The 17,489-nt window shown below is 40.3% G+C and overlaps 1 protein-coding gene across 11 annotated transcripts in view; it reads left to right on the forward strand.

Annotated features, from left to right (window-relative positions):
* The window catches only part of HP1BP3 (heterochromatin protein 1 binding protein 3), a 37,469-nt gene continuing 19,980 nt past the window's right edge, over window positions 1–17,489 (forward strand). Inside the window, exons 1-8 of one of the 11 annotated variants that reach the window (XM_035019592.1) lie at window positions 1–134; window positions 5,668–5,863; window positions 6,308–6,407; window positions 9,593–9,746; window positions 11,448–11,607; window positions 13,946–14,089; window positions 16,061–16,141; window positions 17,218–17,372. In XM_035019592.1, coding sequence (XP_034875483.1) covers window positions 5,768–5,863; window positions 6,308–6,407; window positions 9,593–9,746; window positions 11,448–11,607; window positions 13,946–14,089; window positions 16,061–16,141; window positions 17,218–17,372 — 890 coding nt within the window. In that variant the 5' untranslated portion in view covers window positions 1–134; window positions 5,668–5,767. Of the gene's footprint in view, window positions 135–617; window positions 713–4,974; window positions 5,864–6,307; window positions 6,408–9,592; window positions 9,747–11,447; window positions 11,608–13,945; window positions 14,090–16,060; window positions 16,142–17,217; window positions 17,373–17,489 lie in introns of those variants that run through there. The other 10 variants (XM_035019598.1, XM_035019595.1, XM_035019593.1 and 7 more) reach the window with 10 other exon arrangements.

Genomic DNA, 17,489 nt, shown 5'->3' on the forward strand with positions numbered 1-17,489 from the left:
CGGGCAGGGGGGCGGGGCGGCAGAGCTGGGCGGCTGGGCCTGGAGGACAGCGGCGGCGGAGACGACGAGCGGCAGAGGGAACGGCGCCGAGAGGCCGTGCGGAACGCGGGCGCCAGGAAGGGGGGAGCGCAGAGGTAACGCAGGACGGAACGGGCGGGCGGGGAGTGGGCGCGGGCTCGCTGGACTCCGAAGGCGAGTGGTCGAGGCCGCTCGCCCGGGGCGCCGACGCCGCTCCCAGAGTGGAGGGGGCGGGGCGCTCGGGTCCCCGGAGGTGGTGCCTTTTGTCTGCCTCTCCCGGCCGCTCCGCCCTCCCTCCCCTCTCCCCTGCGACCTAGCCCCCTGCCCCTCTCGGTGACGCCTCCTCCGGGGCCCTCTGGCGCGCGCGCTCCCGCCCTTGTTTTGTTTGGACTGAGGTGGGAGGAGGGGGTAGCTCTTCCCTGGTCCAGGGCCCTGCGTCCCAGCGCGCCTGCGCCAGCGTCCTCCCGCTGCGCTCCGATTGGCTGAGGCCTTGCGCATGCTCCCGAGGCCCGAGGCGGACCCCGAGGCCCGAGGCGGACCCCGCCGCCGCCCCCGCCCTCCCCTCCCCCCGCCGCCCCACTCCCTCAGCGGTTTTTGGAGCGGGTTCGAAAGATGCCGGCGGCGGTGACTGGCTGCGGCGGGCCCGCCCCCCGGCTTCTCCGCCCCCGCCGCCGCCATTACGGAGCTCCCAGTGGTGAGTGCGCGGAGCGCTTGTGCTCGCGGTCCGCCGCTTCTTGTGTCGCGCGGGCGACCGCTGCCGGGGTCGTGGTGTCGGCCTCGGCCGCGTGCGTCCCCGAGCGCGAGCCCCGCGTCCCGAGCTGCCGGCCGCGCGGAGCCCGCGCCGCAGCTCCTCGGTGTCCGCCGCCCCTGAGCCCTCCTGTCATCTGCCGCGCTGCCTTCCTCTTGGCCCCGCGCTGCCCCGCCTCTGCTCGCGCCCCGCACCGGCCGCTCCCTGCCTCTTTGTCTCGGCTGCGCTGTTCCCCGTGTGCCTCTCAGCGGTCTGGGCGGGCGTTTCCGAGCTGCTGCTGCTCCTGCTGCTCCTGCGATGCGGGCCTGAGCTTTTCGTTTTCCCGTCTGGCATGCCCAGAGCTTGTAACTCACCGCACCTTAGAAGGTGTGGTTCTAATTTAAAAAGTCGAACTCGTGAAATGAGCGTTTGTCAAGAGGTGGCAGGAGTGCTGAAGTGAGAGCCTCAGATCTGAGTTTTGATACCGAATTGGCCACTGTCTGTGCCCGAGGACGGGTCACTTAACCTTTTGGGGGCAGTATTCTCTCCTGCACGGAGGACTGGACAAGGTGAACTAGATTGCCCCTTCAGCGTACAAATTCTAAATTCTCTCTGTTGTTTATTATGCTTCCTGACTTTTCATTACACCGCAAAGTGAGAATCCAGTTAGAAATACGTCTAGGAATTCGCCTGGGACTTGTTAGGCAGCTCTCGTGTCTTAGAGTGAAATTCGACGTGACTGGTTTTATTTTGGAAGATACTTCGATTTTGTTTTATCTGGCATGGGAATAAAACTACTCTGAGCTCTTTTAAGTTTTTATTGCTCTTCTGAAAAGTTCAGTTTACTATGTTTCAAAGTAGAAGTAACATTTTAAAGATCTATTTTGTTTTTTGTTTTGTTTTTGGTTTGGCTGCGTTTTTAAACTGACTTGGACGACTGAGGGCAGAAAGTTGGAGGAAGTATCCTGAACTGTTACAGATAGATGAAAATCATAACTGTTTAGGCAGTTAGGTTGTGATTGTGTTTTTCAGGGGGGGGCCGGGTAGTGTCCATACATACCATCTATTCCCAAGGTAATTAGGTACATACTGATTTATTTAAGTGTAAAAGTGGGTGGGGGAAAGTTGCCAGCAAATTACCGGCATGCTTTTTGTGACATTAATGTTAAGTCTGAATATAGTGAAAGACTTGAGGTTGCGAACATTTTGATATATTTTGTGCATGTAGCTGATGATTTTGTAATTTATAACACTGCACACATTTTATGGTAAAATATGAAATAATAGTATTTTCCCTAAAATGCATATCTTCAAGGATATCAAAAAATTACTACTACTACTAACATTGTTAATCTCCTACTAATTTTTCTATTGCTTTCTCATAATGTAGAGAAAAATAAAAACTCTGAAATTCTAGACTTTATCACCTTTTTTTATTGCTTGCATTAAATTAAAAACAATTTAGAATTTCCTTTTACAAAGGCAACTCTTTGTATAGTTAATCTAACGTTAAAAAAAACAAACAAACCCAGATTGGAGACCACAGGAGGACCACATAAACCACAGGTAAACTCAGATTGGTTTTGGCACATAAAAGAACCTAGCTTGAAAACTTCTTCCACCTATTCATCATCCTTTCATTTAACAAATATTTGTTGAGCACCTATTCTATGCCTTGGGTGTTCTTAGGCACCAAGTATGCATCAATGAACCAGCTAGATAATCTCTCTGCTGGGGAATAAGCATGGTAGCCTAAAAGTCTGATTCAAAAGTGCAGCCGCAAAAAGTTAAATTAATAGGTACATGGTGATGATAAGGCAGTGTGAGTTAACCATCCATATGGTTTTGTTAGCTCTGTAATGAACATTGAACATGTTAAGTAACTCATTAGCCAACCTGTTAAAAAGAATTACAGACTGAAGCTTTTTTTTTTATTTTTTAAGATTTTATTTATATATTTGACAGAGAGAGACACAGCAAGAGAGGGAACGCAAGCAGGGGGAGTGGGAGAGGGAGAAGCAGGCTTCCCGCTGAGCGGGGAGCCCGATGCAGGGCTCGATCCCAGGACCCTGGGATCATGACTGGAGCCGAAGGCAGACGCTTAATGACAGCCACCCAGGCGCCCCCAGACTGAAGCTTTAAGTTCCATGACCCTTAACCAAGGAAATTCAGAGCTGAGGCAAACATTTTTATTTTAAAGTAAACTCTGTGCCCAATGTGGGGCTCAAACCCATGACCCCAAGATCAAGAGTTGTATTTTATGAACTGAGCCAGCCTGGTGCCTCTGAGGCAAACATTTCTTAATATTTATCCCAAATAACTTTGGGTTCCTTTTTTTAAGTGTTCTTCACGTACACTAAATATAGTAATAAGTAATTAGATGGCACTGTTCAACTTTTTTTCCCCCAAATTTGTCCCAACACATTATGTGTTGGACACAGTTCTAAGTGCTACGAGTACAGTGTGAAATAAAGATCCTAGCCCTTTTAGTGCTCTCAGTGCATTTGAGAGAGATACATAATAAACAAGTAAACACACATTTTGACTTTCAGTTGGTATTAAATGCTAAAGAAACCCGAAGAATGAGAAGGACGGGAGGCCTTTCTGAGGGGCGTGACATTGAGCAGAAACCTGATTGAAGTGTCTAGGAAAAGAGTGTTTTAGTTTAAGAGAACAGCAAGTACAAACACCCTGAGGCAGGGATGAGGAGAGCACAGTGCCAGGGCCAAAAGGTCTTTGTGTTTGGAGTCGAGAGAGTAGAGTGATGGGTAAAGTAGTAGGAGGTGAGATTAGTAAAATAGGGGGATGGTAATTGGGAGGTTTTAAGCAGCAGAGTGTCAGGATTTATATTTTTGGTGGATGCAGCCAGGAAGATGGGCAAACCACCTTTTTTTTTTTTTTTTTTTTTTTAAATTCCAACCTGGGCATGCTTCTTACCCGGCCTAATTTAAACTGTCATTCTTGTCCTTGGGTTAATGATGTCTAATGTCTTTATGGACCATGTACTTGCTGCCCTAATTTTAGTTTCATCACATTGGCATTAGTAGTAGCTTCCTTTGCGTGCCCCCTCCCCTTTTAACTCATTTGTTTTAGTTTTGAGTAATTAATGAATATAGTAGACTGGAAAGGTTTTGATACTTTTTTCAGTATTGTGTTTACAGGGAAAATATTTTTTCAAGATATCCTATGAACAGAGACTCCTGAAGGTTTTTGTTGACTTCACAGTAGCATTTTCAACGTAGCTAGTGTTACTGTGGGTTAAGAAAGATGAATTCATTAGCCGTATCACTTTACCAAGAATAACCTGATTGTGGTGGTTTACTTCTCTACAGGGTTCACATGTGAAAAGAGCAGCAGATTTGCTTAGTTTTTTTTTTTTAATTGTTCAAGAAAATATATTACTATGTAAGTGCTGGTTGCATGAATGAGCAGGTTTTTTTGTATTCAAATTATTCCAAGATAGACTTTTAGGTTTCACAAGCCTAAATAGTGTTCTTAAGCCCATCGTGGCCCTCTTTTCACAGATCAAAAACCAATTATTTTTACTTCTGTATTTTGTAATTCTTTGTAGTGAATTGCTATGTGAACATTTTAAGTAGTTTTTATAACATAATTTTTAAAATATTCATGAATTTTACTAATTTACTCTTGATAGTAAGTTTTAGTGCATCTTGAATTCTATCAACTGCCTTTGCTTGCAGCTGATTGACAGTTCACAAGTCTGGCATTGCTCTTGGGGTTCCCATAAAAAGATTTTCCCTGGGGCCGCCTGGGTGGCTCAGTCGTTAAGCGTCTGCCTTCGGCTCAGGTCATGGTCCCAGGGTCCTGGGATCGAGTCCCGCATCGGGCTCCCTGCTCCACGGGAACCCTGCTTCTCCCTCTCCCACTCCCCCTGCTTCTGTTCCTGCTCTCGCTATCTCTCTCTGTCAAATAAATAAATAAAATCTTTAAAAAAAAAAAAAAAGATTTTCCCTGTAAATGTGAAAGCATTCTCTATGTTTGGGTTTTTTGGATTTATCCTAGTTGTAGCTTGGGACTATTACCTGACAAATTGAAAGCTCTTGAATTCCTAGACAGGGTCAGAGCTTAAAGTAGAGGTTGAATGACTAGTCTGCTATTCCCCAGCTCTTTGTTAATGTTCATTAGCACAAAGATCTAAACACTCAAATGATCATTTTCTTATATTTTGGAGAGATTTTTATTATAAAATGTCATTGAGTCCCAGATGAGATTTTTTTTTTTGAGGGCAGAGAGTATTAATGATCAGGTAAATTTGAGTGACTACATGGGTTTTATCTTTGAATATTTAATTATGTTCTTTCTTCTGTGCTAGTTTTGCCTACTTTAAAAATAACAAATAAGGTCTTGGAAGCATACTTCTCTTCTCCTAGGTGACGGTCTAAATTTGCTTCTCTAGGTCTGGAGGCTCTTAGAGTATCACGTTCTTCAGCAGGATTTTTGCCCTTGGATTACTTATCTAATGGAGATGAAGTCAAGGTTGCCGATAATTTTCCTGACCCGTTTGAGAACAATAACAACAAAAACCTTCTCTCTTCAGTAATTGAGTAAACATTTGACTAAACTGCTCCTTAGTCTCCTTATTCTGTCCTTTCTAAGTTCCTGATGGTAGCCGGAGGGGAATGGGGTTAGGTTCCTTAGGAGCTTTCTTGTCCTTGTTGCCTTTGTTCACGTGGCAGGTGCAACAGCTGCTGTGGCTTGTGCGTTTGTCTTAGTGGCTGCTTTACGTAGTCTGTATTTTGATAGTTGATTTTATCTTTCTGAATGATAACTGATCAAGTCATCTGTCACTTAACTATAAGTTTTATAGTTAATTTTTTCCCCTTTGGATGTGTGTTGAATTTAGACATTTAGTTTAGTTTTGTTTCTGTTAATCTTCACACCAGGTCTTTTCTGTGCTTTAGGTTGACTCTTCACCACACTGAAACCATTAGGAAAAATCCTTGTGGTTAACAGCAGAGGCTTCAGAGTGTAACCTGTACTCGGGCCTAGAAATTATTTTAAATGGCGACTGATACGTCTCAAGGTGAACTCGTCCATCCTAAGGCACTCCCACTTATAGTAGGAGCTCAGCTGATCCACGCGGACAAGTTAGGTGAGGTAGGGGCTGACACATTCTTGAAGCTCACTCTTGGATCAGTCCCTGACTTCAGGCCCTGCTGGGTCCTTCTTGGTACATGTTCCTTTCCTTACTTTGGGGAGTTCTGGGTTGTGAATCTGAAAAAATCAAACATACAAAATTCTTTTCATCTTCCCTTTCCCCTCAAATTCCTGAGAAAACCTCCAACCTTCTAAATTTATTCCAAATCAAGTATAATTACCTGTTTCCATTTGAAATTCTAGCTAAAATAAAATATTTTGAAAAGTATTTCTTAAAAATCATATTTATTACTTCAACAAAACTTGTTAAAAGTAATTTGCATCAGATCCTGGAGTCGACTTGAAGAATTCTCCTACATCTTCTAACACCCAGTTAGGCCCCTTGAGAAAGAAAAAAGAGAATTTTTCTTATGCATGTGTGATTATGGCTGTCTTTTTTCTTAGAAGGTAGAAGATAGCACCATGCCGATTCGTCGAACTGTGAATTCTACGCGGGAAGCTCCTCCCAAAAGCAAGCTTGCTGAAGGGGAGGAAGAAAAGCCAGGTAAAGTAAAGCAGTAGACAACTTAAAATGGCAAAAGTTTCTGTTCCAGTTTGGAGTATCCCATTAATTCCTTTGAACTTAATTAATTGTTCTTTTTTTATGGCTGTTTTGGGGGGACATTGAAAGAAGTGGTACCTATGGATATGTCATTTCCAGATCAAAATGAGCAAAGTAAGAATTTCATCTTGTCTCTAAAGATTTTTAGAAGGTGAAAATTTCATGTTCTTGGAATTAAAAAGAAAATAGTTGGCGAGAACAGGAACCGTCAAAGAGTAACTTCTGGGCATACTGTGTCGTGGGGATGAAGACTGTGGAGGAATGGGGGTCTTGAGCCTTCAAGACAGACAGTGCAGGGTCACCCAGAAATCATCATGAGGCCTTAAGGGAACAAATGGGCAATCAAAGTATTGGTTTGTATTTGGTGTTGTTGGAGAGAAGATCGGCCATACAGAGTTGGGAACATAATGAATCAAGAAAAATGTAGAACCATCAACCTGGGTAATAGTGCTCCTTTATGGCATCTCCTTTTCCTTGTTTTTCTTTTTCTTCTTGTGACCCTTTTCTTTCTTTCCTTATCCTTTTCCCCTTTCTCCCTTGCCTTTCATCTTCAGTTTGCCAGGGATGAGCACATGGTGCTGTCCCTGTTGTGGCTATTAGTACTAAGTATTTGCTGACCAGCACAGATTAGGAATAAAAAATATGTGCACCCTGTTGCCTTTATCCCTTGGTGCAGCAGGAATATACTCTTTTTCCAGCTGAACCTGGGTTTTGTTTCAAAATACTCAGATGAATAGCACAAACAACTTCGGTACACTAGCCTGAGGTACTTAGGAGACATGGGAATCAGCATATGAAAAAATGAGAGGTACTGGCGAGGTGACGTTGGTTATCTTGTCCAGCACTGTGATAAGCCACTTTATGGCCCATCTTAAGCCGCCATTTGCTTTACAATCAGCTAAAGCCACTAAATCACTAATCACATCAGTTTTCAGAATACATGCAGAGAGTTCAGGTATTGGAAAAGTCAGCCAGGAATTTAGAAAGGGTCAGTAAGTCACTTCACAAGTTCTGTGTATAATCTCCCATTATAGTATTTTGTATATAAAAATAATTAGACTTCACTCATACTTTAGATTTTATAAATCCTGCATTTCACAGGACAGACGCGATAGTTTAATGAGTTGGAAACAGTGTCTTACACATACTGTATACTCAGTCTGTTGAATTAACTGCACCTTTATTAATCCATCAACTATTAAGCAGTTACTCTTTTTTTTTTTTTTTAAAGATTTTATTTATTTGACAGAGAGAGAGACAGCAAGAGAGGGAACACAAGCAGGGGGAGTGGGAGAGGGAGAAGCAGGCTTCCCGCTGAGCAGGGAGACCAATGCGGGGCTCGATCCCAGGACCCTGGGATCATGACCTGAGCCAAAGGCAGACGCTTAATGACTGAGCCACCCAAGCGCCCCTAAGCAGTTATTCTTGAGAAAATAATATGAAATTGAATTTATAGCTCTAAGAGTAAAACCCAGTAAACGGTTTTTTTCATCCGTTTTAGAATAAGGCAAAGTAGAAGTAAACATAATGACTACTAGTAAGTTCTTACCCACGCAGGACTTAAATCAAGTTGGTGGGGTGAGGGGCAGTAAAAGATACTTATGTGATTAAAAAAATACATCTAACAGTAATTATCTGAGTCACCAGATACCATTGTTATAATGAAGTTCTAGGTTTAATACTTTGTGAAATAGTTCTAGAAGCAGCAGGAGAGGCCAAAGATTGCAAGTGTACCTATAAAGCATTTTATACAATACCCATGATAAATCTGTGAGGTAAGATTACTGAAACTTGGAGATATCCAAGAACTTGCCCTAAGATAGCAAGCTAGAAAGTTATAAGGACTGAACTTGAATCCAGGTGTGTCTGACTCTTCAATTTTGGCTAAACCTGTATGTGAGGATTTTCAACTTATATGGTTGAAGAGCATAATCTAGGATGAGATCAACAAATGATAGTTGACTGTCCTGAAGTTCATGGTTTAGAATTTTAATTTGTTGAAAATTAGAAATTCCTTTAGAACCGTATATATGTGTTTTGGTTATAAGAAGGAAGTGGCATTTTTTTGTTCTCTTAGAAGTTTTCATCATGATAGTAATTTGTTCACATTTATTTTTTTAAAAAGATTTTGCTTATTTGACAGAGAGAGACAGGGAACATAAGCAGGGGGAGTGGGAGGGAGAAGCAGGCTTCCCACGGAGCAGGGAGCGCGATGTGGGGCTCGATCCCAGGACCCTGGGATCATGATCCGAGCCGAAGGCAGACGCTTAACAACTGAGCCACCCAGGGACCCTGTTCACATAATTTAAATGACCAAACTCTTCAAGCCTATACTTTTATTTTTTTGCCTAAGTTTTGCCACTGGAGAGTCTTTTTTTCTTTGAAGTCCCTACTTAACCAAATCTAGGGTACTGTGTTTTGTAGTAACTGCTCAAAGAGACATGCTGAGAAAAGACACAGATTAGCAACTGCAGACCTCACTATTCCCCCTCTCAGATTTCTGCTCTTGCCCCAGTCCTTTAACGTGGAAAATAGGTGTTCATTTTCTGTTACTTATTCCTTTCCTAAGATTTGTCTGTTAAATTATGAAATAGCTAATTTTTTTTTCTTTAAGATTTTATTTATTTGACAGAGACACAGCGAGAGAGGGGAACACAAGCAGGGGGAGTGGGAGAGGGAGAAGCAGGCTTCCCGCAGAGCAGGGAGCCCAATGCGGGGCTCGATCCCAGGACCCTGGGATCATGACCTGAGCTGAAGGCAGATGCTTAACGACTGAGCCACCCAGGCGCCCCTGAAATAGCTAATTTCTTAATTATGAATTTTATCATTAATATTGCAGAGAGTGGGCAAGAAATTTGATTTGAGGTAAAATGAGTTTCTCTTTCTGTGTAATTGTCTTGTCCATCTCCTTTTATCACCTAATGGTCTGGATAAGCAACCCATTGAATAGGCAATTTGAGTGGACTAAAAGAAAGAAAACTGCAACTGATTGTCATTTGTTCATTTTAAAATACATCTGTCAATTGGAGCATTTGGCTTTTCTGTTTAATAAATTAGACTTTTACCCTTTTATTGACTCAGTCTCTAATATATCTACTTAATGCGATTCTGCTCACCTGATTTTTTAGAACCAGACATAAGTTCAGAGGAATCTGTCTCTACTGTAGAAGAACAAGAGAATGAAACTCCACCTGCTACATCTAGTGAGACAGAGCAGCCAAAGGGAGAAGCTGAGAATGAAGAGAAGGAAGAGAACAAGTCCTCAGAGGAAACCAAAAAGGAGTAAGGAGTTATGCCTTCTTGCTATTTATAACTGAAGACTATGTAAAAGGACTGTAGATCAGATTGTTTTACGGCTTTTTAACATTGGTTTATGCTAGATACTTGCTGTGTACTGGGATTTACTTTTTAGAATTATTGTTTGAAATAGGTTTGTTATGTAGTTGTAAGGCCTATTAGAGTTTGTAGTAGTTATTATAATAGTGGTTTGAATAACTCAAAATTCATTGCTCTTGCATTTGGAATTTTTTTTGTGCTAGAATTCATTGTGGGAGTGTCTGATATTTTAATCATTGCCATAATTTCAATAAGAAATGAAACATGGGGCGCCTGGGTGGCTCAGTCGGCTAAGCGTCTGCCTTCGGCTCAGGTCATGATCCCGGGGTCCTGGGATCAAGTCCTGCATGGGGCTCCCTGCTCAGCAGGGAGTCTGCTTCTCCTTCTCCCTCTGTCTCTCTCTCTCTCTCCCTCTGTCTCATGAATAAATAAATAAAATCTTAAAAAAAAAAATGAAACATGACTCTAAAAATCTGACCTGGGAAATACTTCACCATTTTATTCCTGCCTCTGTGAGTTGTTTTTATATGCTTACGTTAGAAAACATTAATCTATAACAGCTATTGCCAGCATCACCTAAAACTCTGTGTATGTTTGATGAAGTATTCATCACTTGGAGGGTGACTTTATGAATCTGAAAGGAAAATTTGCTACTGGTAATCTGTACAATGTGGTGGCAATTCTTTTTTCTTTTTTCTTTTTTTTAAAGATTTTATTATTTGAGAGAGAGAGCACACAAGGGGTGGGGAAGGAGCGGAGGGAGAAGAACAAGCAGGCTCCTCGCCGAGCAGGGAGCCCTCTGTGGGGCTCCATCCCAGGACCCTGGGATCATGACCTGAGCCAAAGGCAGACACTTACCGACTGAGCCACCCAGGCGCCCCAGCAATTCTTAATTAAAGTTTTGTTTTTTTTGCAGGACAGCTAGTCGCATTCTGTTCTTTTCATAGTTGGTCAAAATTGTTAGGAATTATTTTTTAAATGAAAGAATAACTTAGTAATAACTATACTTTCTGGGTGTAGTCCTCAGGGGATCCTTTGTAGGTTTAAGTTCTCTGGAATTTTTAGCAGCTACCCTGTATTTTAGGTGCATGGAGTGCTATTATTATTATTTAGAATACAATCTGTGTAATGCCTTATAGCTCACAAAATTGTTTTTACAAACAATCTCATAATTCTTGCAACAAACTTGTAAAATATTTGGCCTTAGATTACTATTTTACAGCTGAGGAGACTGAGACTCAGGTTACCTGCCAAGGTCATGTAGCTAGTAAATGTTAGAGCAAAAACCCAAACCCAGGTCTTCCAACTTCAGAGCTTGAGTTCTTTTCACTGTGCTAAATGACAGCTGTTGTAGCTGTTAGAATATGTTTTAAAATTCTCATTTCTTTAGTGTGCTGGCCATTCATACCAGTGGTAATTTATCTGACTCCTCTCTCCTGCACCTAAGAGAAGACACCTTTCTGGTTCATTTATAGTATCCAATTTTTTAAAAAGGTTTTATTTTTTGAAAATTTGCTCATTTTATGTATCACTTCAGTGTGGCAATAAAACATTAATTTTTATCCTTTCCTTGTCTATTCTTCTTTCTGACTTTATACCTCTTTCTGCAGAGTTTACTTTGCATAATAACAATTATTTGTTTTAAAGTGAGAAAGATCAGTCTAAAGAAAAGGAGAAGAAAGTGAAAAAAACAATACCTTCCTGGGCTACTCTTTCTGCCAGCCAGCTAGCCAGAGCCCAGAAACAAACACCGATGGCTTCCTCCCCACGTCCCAAGATGGATGCAATCCTAACTGAGGCCATTAAGGCAAGTTTTTATTACAAACAGTTCATCTTAGATCTATTTTGTTCGTCTTTGGGTTATTTGAAAATGGCATATTCCTGTCCAGACATGAGAAATCTTGCTCTGTTTCCTAAAAAATACTTAAATAGAAGAAAGCCATTGTGAAGTTCATGTTTTTTGTTTTTGTTTTAAGAAAATCACATTTGGTGAGCACTGTTAATTTTTTAATTCAAATTTATTATAGCAAGTATTTTTAACTCCACGATTTTTTTTGTTTTGCTCAGTTTATTGGTTAAATATAGTATTTATTTGAAGGCTGAACCTGTTAATTCATTCAACAAACATTTTAAGGACTAACTTCTCTGTATCTGTAACCCTGCTAAGGATATAGCAGAGAATAAAACAGGGTCGTCTCTGCCCTTATGAAGTCTGATTGTGACTGAGAGTAACTGAATAGCATAGAGGATTTTTATTTTAAAAAAGATACACTGTCTTTAGGTCCATTTTCAGAGCTGAGTGTCTAATACTGGTAATAGCTAGCTTTCTCACCTAAACTCTAAGAAACCCTCTTAGAAACCTTACTATTTTGCTTCATCACCAAAAATTCTCCTTGCACAGCTTTCTGACTTTGCTGTAATCCACTGACTCCCATTAGCTTAAGGGTCCTCACGTAGCTTTCTTATTTTAATTTTTAAGGTTATCTTATCATCTGACCTTGCCTTTTTTAAGTTTTCCTGGTTACTTTTACCTTGTTAATTTGCATAATATGATAATCTCACTAGCTCCTCTTATCTCATCATGCAAATTAACAAGACACCCTCATTTTAGGGATCTTGTTGCTAGGATCTCAGTCAGAATTGGGGAAAGAGGAATAAAGACCAATGTAATCAAGGGTGGTGTACAGAGGAGAGAGCAGCCTAGTGGTCATTTTCAGAGTTTGAGAATGACACATAAACTGGAAAAGGGTTTGCCTTCAGACCTCTCCCTGCACTCCTTTCAAGAGTGCTCTCAACTCCTTAAAACTTTCTTGGTTTGGATAGCTTGACTGTAATGAGATCTCTTTTCTTTCTATAGCCTTTCTTCCAGGATTTCACTTCATGACCTCTCAGCCTAGATTTCGAGGAGCAGGGTTACAGTGAGGTTGGAGAAGGGACTAAAATTTTAAAATAGTGAAACAGAAAATTAGTATAATTAGGCCTAAAGAATAGTTTGAATCTGATTGTGCATATTTGTACAAGGGAGGGTGTGTGTGTGTGTGTGTGTGTGTGTGTGTTCCATGCAGTGTAAGAAATCATGATTATAGACCATTGATACCATTTTGTGAATAAACAGAAGTCCTTATGTCTACTTCCATCTCAGTGTCAGTTTGGTGGAGCATAGAATTGCTTTAGCATTTGTTCTTTTCTGCTCGATTTTCTTTGTATTTTCTTAAAAAATCAGGAGTAAACTTTAATAGGTTGTAATAGATCAGAGATACTTGAAGTAAGTCAACCATATTAATACAACTTTGTTTTATGTTGTACAGTTTTTCTTTATTGTCGAAGTATGTAAAATAACATTCAATCAAGTTTTTATCCAGTGAGAATAAGTAAGTGCCACGTTCAGTTTATAGACAATGGCAACACAAAATTGGTGGACTAGCCCATTAGGTAGATAACAGATGCTCCTTACCTGTGCTTCAAAATGTAAAGCATTTGAAAAAACTTTGCCACCTTCATGACTTAATGACCTACTTAAGTCTTCCATGGTCATCAATCAAATGGCATATAGATAAATTGGATGGAAACAGAAGAGGGCATTTTAAGTCACAATCGAATGCCCTCATTGTTACCCAGAACTTTGCTTAAGATTTTGCCATCTGTAAACCAGTTTCATGCCATTTATTCAGATTATCTTTGCTAATGTTCTCTGCTGACATTCACACAAAGCCTACAGAGAACATTGGTCCTGGTATGCTTAAAGCTCATTCCAGAAAATGAATCAGATCTATAATCCTGTAGTAATAGAAATGTTCTGTTTTCTTCATTTTAATGCTGGAGATCTGTCTTTTAAATATAGAATAGAATTAAAATGGAAGGAAGTTCTTCCTTGACACACAGAATGTTCACGTTTTATCTTCTCTTTGCATGTCTTCAACTAAGTTAAAATTATTGTTGCAAAAAGATTATTTCTGTATTTCTCAACAGCCATGATGAACTGAAGTTACCTGAAAGACAGTTCATTCTTCCTGCCATTTTTATCATCTTTTGTCAAGTTCACCTCCAAAAGAATTGATTTTGAAAACATGTGTGTCAGATTCTCTGTCTAATGAAAAGCAGCTGGTATAAAGTAATGTGTATGGTTTGGTAAATCTGTTTTCTAGGCATGCTTCCAGAAGAGTGGTGCATCAGTGGTTGCTATTCGAAAATATATTATTCATAAGTACCCTTCTCTGGAGCTGGAGAGAAGGGGCTACCTCCTTAAACAAGCACTGAAAAGAGAATTAAATAGAGGTGTCATCAAACAGGTATTAAACAATTATTGGGGATAAGATCATTTCAACATTCTGTGTCTTCTTTTGTAAATTAACATGATGATGAAATGTTTAAGCTTAACCTAGTTTTATTATTTGAGACTAGGTTTCAGAATCACAGGTGTGCCAGTTATCTTTGATAAGTTAACTGTTCTGGAGAGCAGAAGCATTATGATAGTGTAATTTGTTTCTGGTGCTCCTTGTACTTTTATAAATTTTATTTCTTTATCTATTTTTTTAGAGAGCGTGAGTGCATGAGCTGGGGGTGGGAGGCAGGAGGGGCAGAGAGAGAGAGGGAGAAAATCTTAAGCAGATTGCGCGCTGAGCCCTACACAAGGCTTGAGACCATGACCTGAGCTGAAATCAAGGGTCAGATGCTTAACCGACTGAGCCACCCAGGTGCCCCATAATTGGATTTTCTTTGGGGGCCACTTAATGCTTGAGATCATGTAGTTCTGAAAATAAGATGTGGGGTCAAGGAATCAATTTATTGCAGCAGCAAAAAAGAATTATTCTTGTCTTGTGTTTGTTAGTTTTAAAGCCTGTTATGTGACTGGATTTGTTACTGTTACGTATTTGTAAATAGGTTCACTTTAACCTAATAGTATTAAAGCTTGTTAGGAGCATCAGAGAAGCCTGAGTAAATTGAGACTAGTACTAACACCAGTAATGATTTCAGGCATAAACACATGTTATTTTGCATAGTACATCAAAATATTGTTTAGAATCATAAAAATTTAAAGTTGGAATGGACTTTATCTTAAATCCTCTTCAGAGGTCCAGTAATTACCACGATCCCATGGTACTGGCAAAAATGGTTCAAAGGACATAGTTAACTGTATTCCCAGAGTCCTGTTGCCTTTTCTTTCATACCTTTCTGCACAATTTGATTAATACAGAATTCTGTGCCACTAAGGCATTTAAATTCTGATTAGGAACTTTCAACAAGTACTTCATTCCACAAATATATATTGTTCCTGTGTGCCAGGTGCTTGGGGACCCATCAGTGAGTAAAGCAGATTCCTGCTGTGGAGCTAACATTACAGCTTTCTCAAAATGTTGTATAACTGATATTTATATGGCCTTTAAAATAGTCACTGATTTAAAGGTATTATCTAACCAATGTAATTAGAACCAAAGACTTGTCCTCTATCATAGTGTATGTCAGCACAGTTTATGAGCTGGCTTCATGGGGTTTTTTTTTGTTTGGTTGGTTTTTTTTTTTTTTTTTTTGTGAAATATAGTTTATGACCTATTCTTGCCTCGTAGGCTGACCTCAGTTTGATGCTTAAACAACAGTTTATAGGCTGAAAGCATTTCAGCTTGATTGCTACATTCATAGTAGCACAAATAAAGCTAAGGTGTGGAGGACTCAGGTTAGTGCCAATCAGCTTTAAAGTTCTATGAAAGTGCTTTGTAAACTGTGGAAATATGTGGTAAGACTTACACATACCATATGGGGTGGCTAAGAATTAATTAGATAACTATTCCCATGTGCAGTAATAATCACTAATGGGCGATCTGGGAAGCACTGTAGTTTGAGATCAGCAGGCTGTATACTTTTGCCAAGGAATGATCTTCCTTTCAAGATAGAGGTTTTCTCATTTTCCCCAAGAGATTGTCCCTTCTTTCATGGTACTTTTTTTGGGGGTGGAAAGCTTGTAGATTATTTAACCTGGTATCACAATAGCATCCATCCCAGTTCCATAGATGGGGAAACAAAAGCTCAGAGACTTTACGGGGTTGTCCAATATTGAATGGCTGGATGATACGATAAATAGGATTCGGTCCCAAGTCTTTCAGTCTATCCATTGTTTTTTTCTCTGAAGGGTTGAACAGCACTTTACATTAGTTCTTGTATCACCATGCCTTGTACTTTGCTTGGACTAGTATAAAGTTATAAATGTTAATACCAAAATAATTTTAAAATATTGGTTTATTGTAACTATCATTAATTTACCTTAGGTAAAAGGAAAAGGTGCTTCTGGGAGTTTTATTGTGGTCCAAAAACCAAGAAAAACACCTCAGAAATCCAGAAACAGAAAGGTAAGACGTCTGTACCACAGTTTGAGCACTGTAAAACTACTTCTTCCACTAAAAATAGCAGCACTGGTTGAGTGTTCACTGTGTGCCAGCAGTGTGCAGAGTGCAGCCTTGCTGCTCAGGCCTTCGCTCACTACCGGCCGGCTAATGAGTAGAAAACAGGCAGTGTGTGAACCAAGCACTCCAGCCCCAGAGCCCATGCACTTAACTGCCATAAGTTGAATTAGGGACAGCTGTATGAATTATACTGCTTTTAATGAAATGTCTGAAAAGGGGCATATGAGTACCTCTTCACCCATTATTAGACCCCAAAACTATACCAGAGCCTTTTTCTTTTCTTTCCTTTTTTTCTCTTCTTTTTTCTTTTCTTTTTTGTACATACTGATACTTTTCCTCCTTGAGATACATAATTTCATTTATGGAAAGTATTTGTACAATAATAAAGTGAAATGTGTAGTATTTCCTCTATGTCAGTAAGTGAAATCATGACTATTCCTCTACATCTGTGTTTTTGCAACTCCAAAGATTTTTGTACTTTTTTCCTAAAACTTTGAATGAAATGAACTTTTACAGTGCTTTTTGGCACTGCATGATCCTTTTCATTCTTTGTTATTGAAGGCTAAGAATAAACTAGGACCTTTAATTAAAGTCTACCATTTCTTATCCTTTTTTTTTTTTTTGAGTGGGAGGGGCAGAGGCAGAGGGAGAGAGAGAAATCTTAAGCAAGCTCCACACCCAGTGCAGAGCCCGATTTGGGGCTTGATCTCACAACCCTGAGATCGTGACCTGAGCCGAAATGAAGAGTCGGATGCTAAACTGACTGAGGCACCCAGGTGCTCCTCTTGTCATTTTTATACATATTTTAACTCAATCTGAAGTTCTTATCTCAAATAAGTTGCCACACAAATGCCATTATACCCCTGTGGTATATTTATTTGAATGTGGAAAAAAGTGATAGTTTTCTACAAGTTAGTTGATTTGGCAGTCAATTTAGGAAAGCCCTTGAGTTGAATAGAGAAGCATTTGAACAGAAAACTCTGTATTCTATACTGATGATAATTTTTGATATTATATTTCAGAACAGAAGCTCTGCAGTGGATCCAGAACCACAAGTGAAGTTGGAGGATATCCTCCCATTGGCCTTTACTCGCCTTTGTGAACCTAAAGAAGCTTCTTACAGTCTCATCAGGAAATATGTGTCTCAGTATTACCCTAAACTTAGAGTGGACATCAGGTATGAGCCGTTGATGTAGACTTTAAAGTACAGATATCTGTGTTACTGCCTTAGCCCTTTTCTCATGAGAAAGGAGAAAGAGTAGATATTCAAGAAGGAAAACATTTGGGGACACTG

This window comes from Mirounga leonina, unplaced genomic scaffold (assembly GCF_011800145.1).
Source record: "Mirounga leonina isolate KUSES-001 unplaced genomic scaffold, KU_Mleo_1.0 Mir_173, whole genome shotgun sequence".
Lineage (NCBI taxonomy): Eukaryota > Metazoa > Chordata > Mammalia > Carnivora > Phocidae > Mirounga > Mirounga leonina.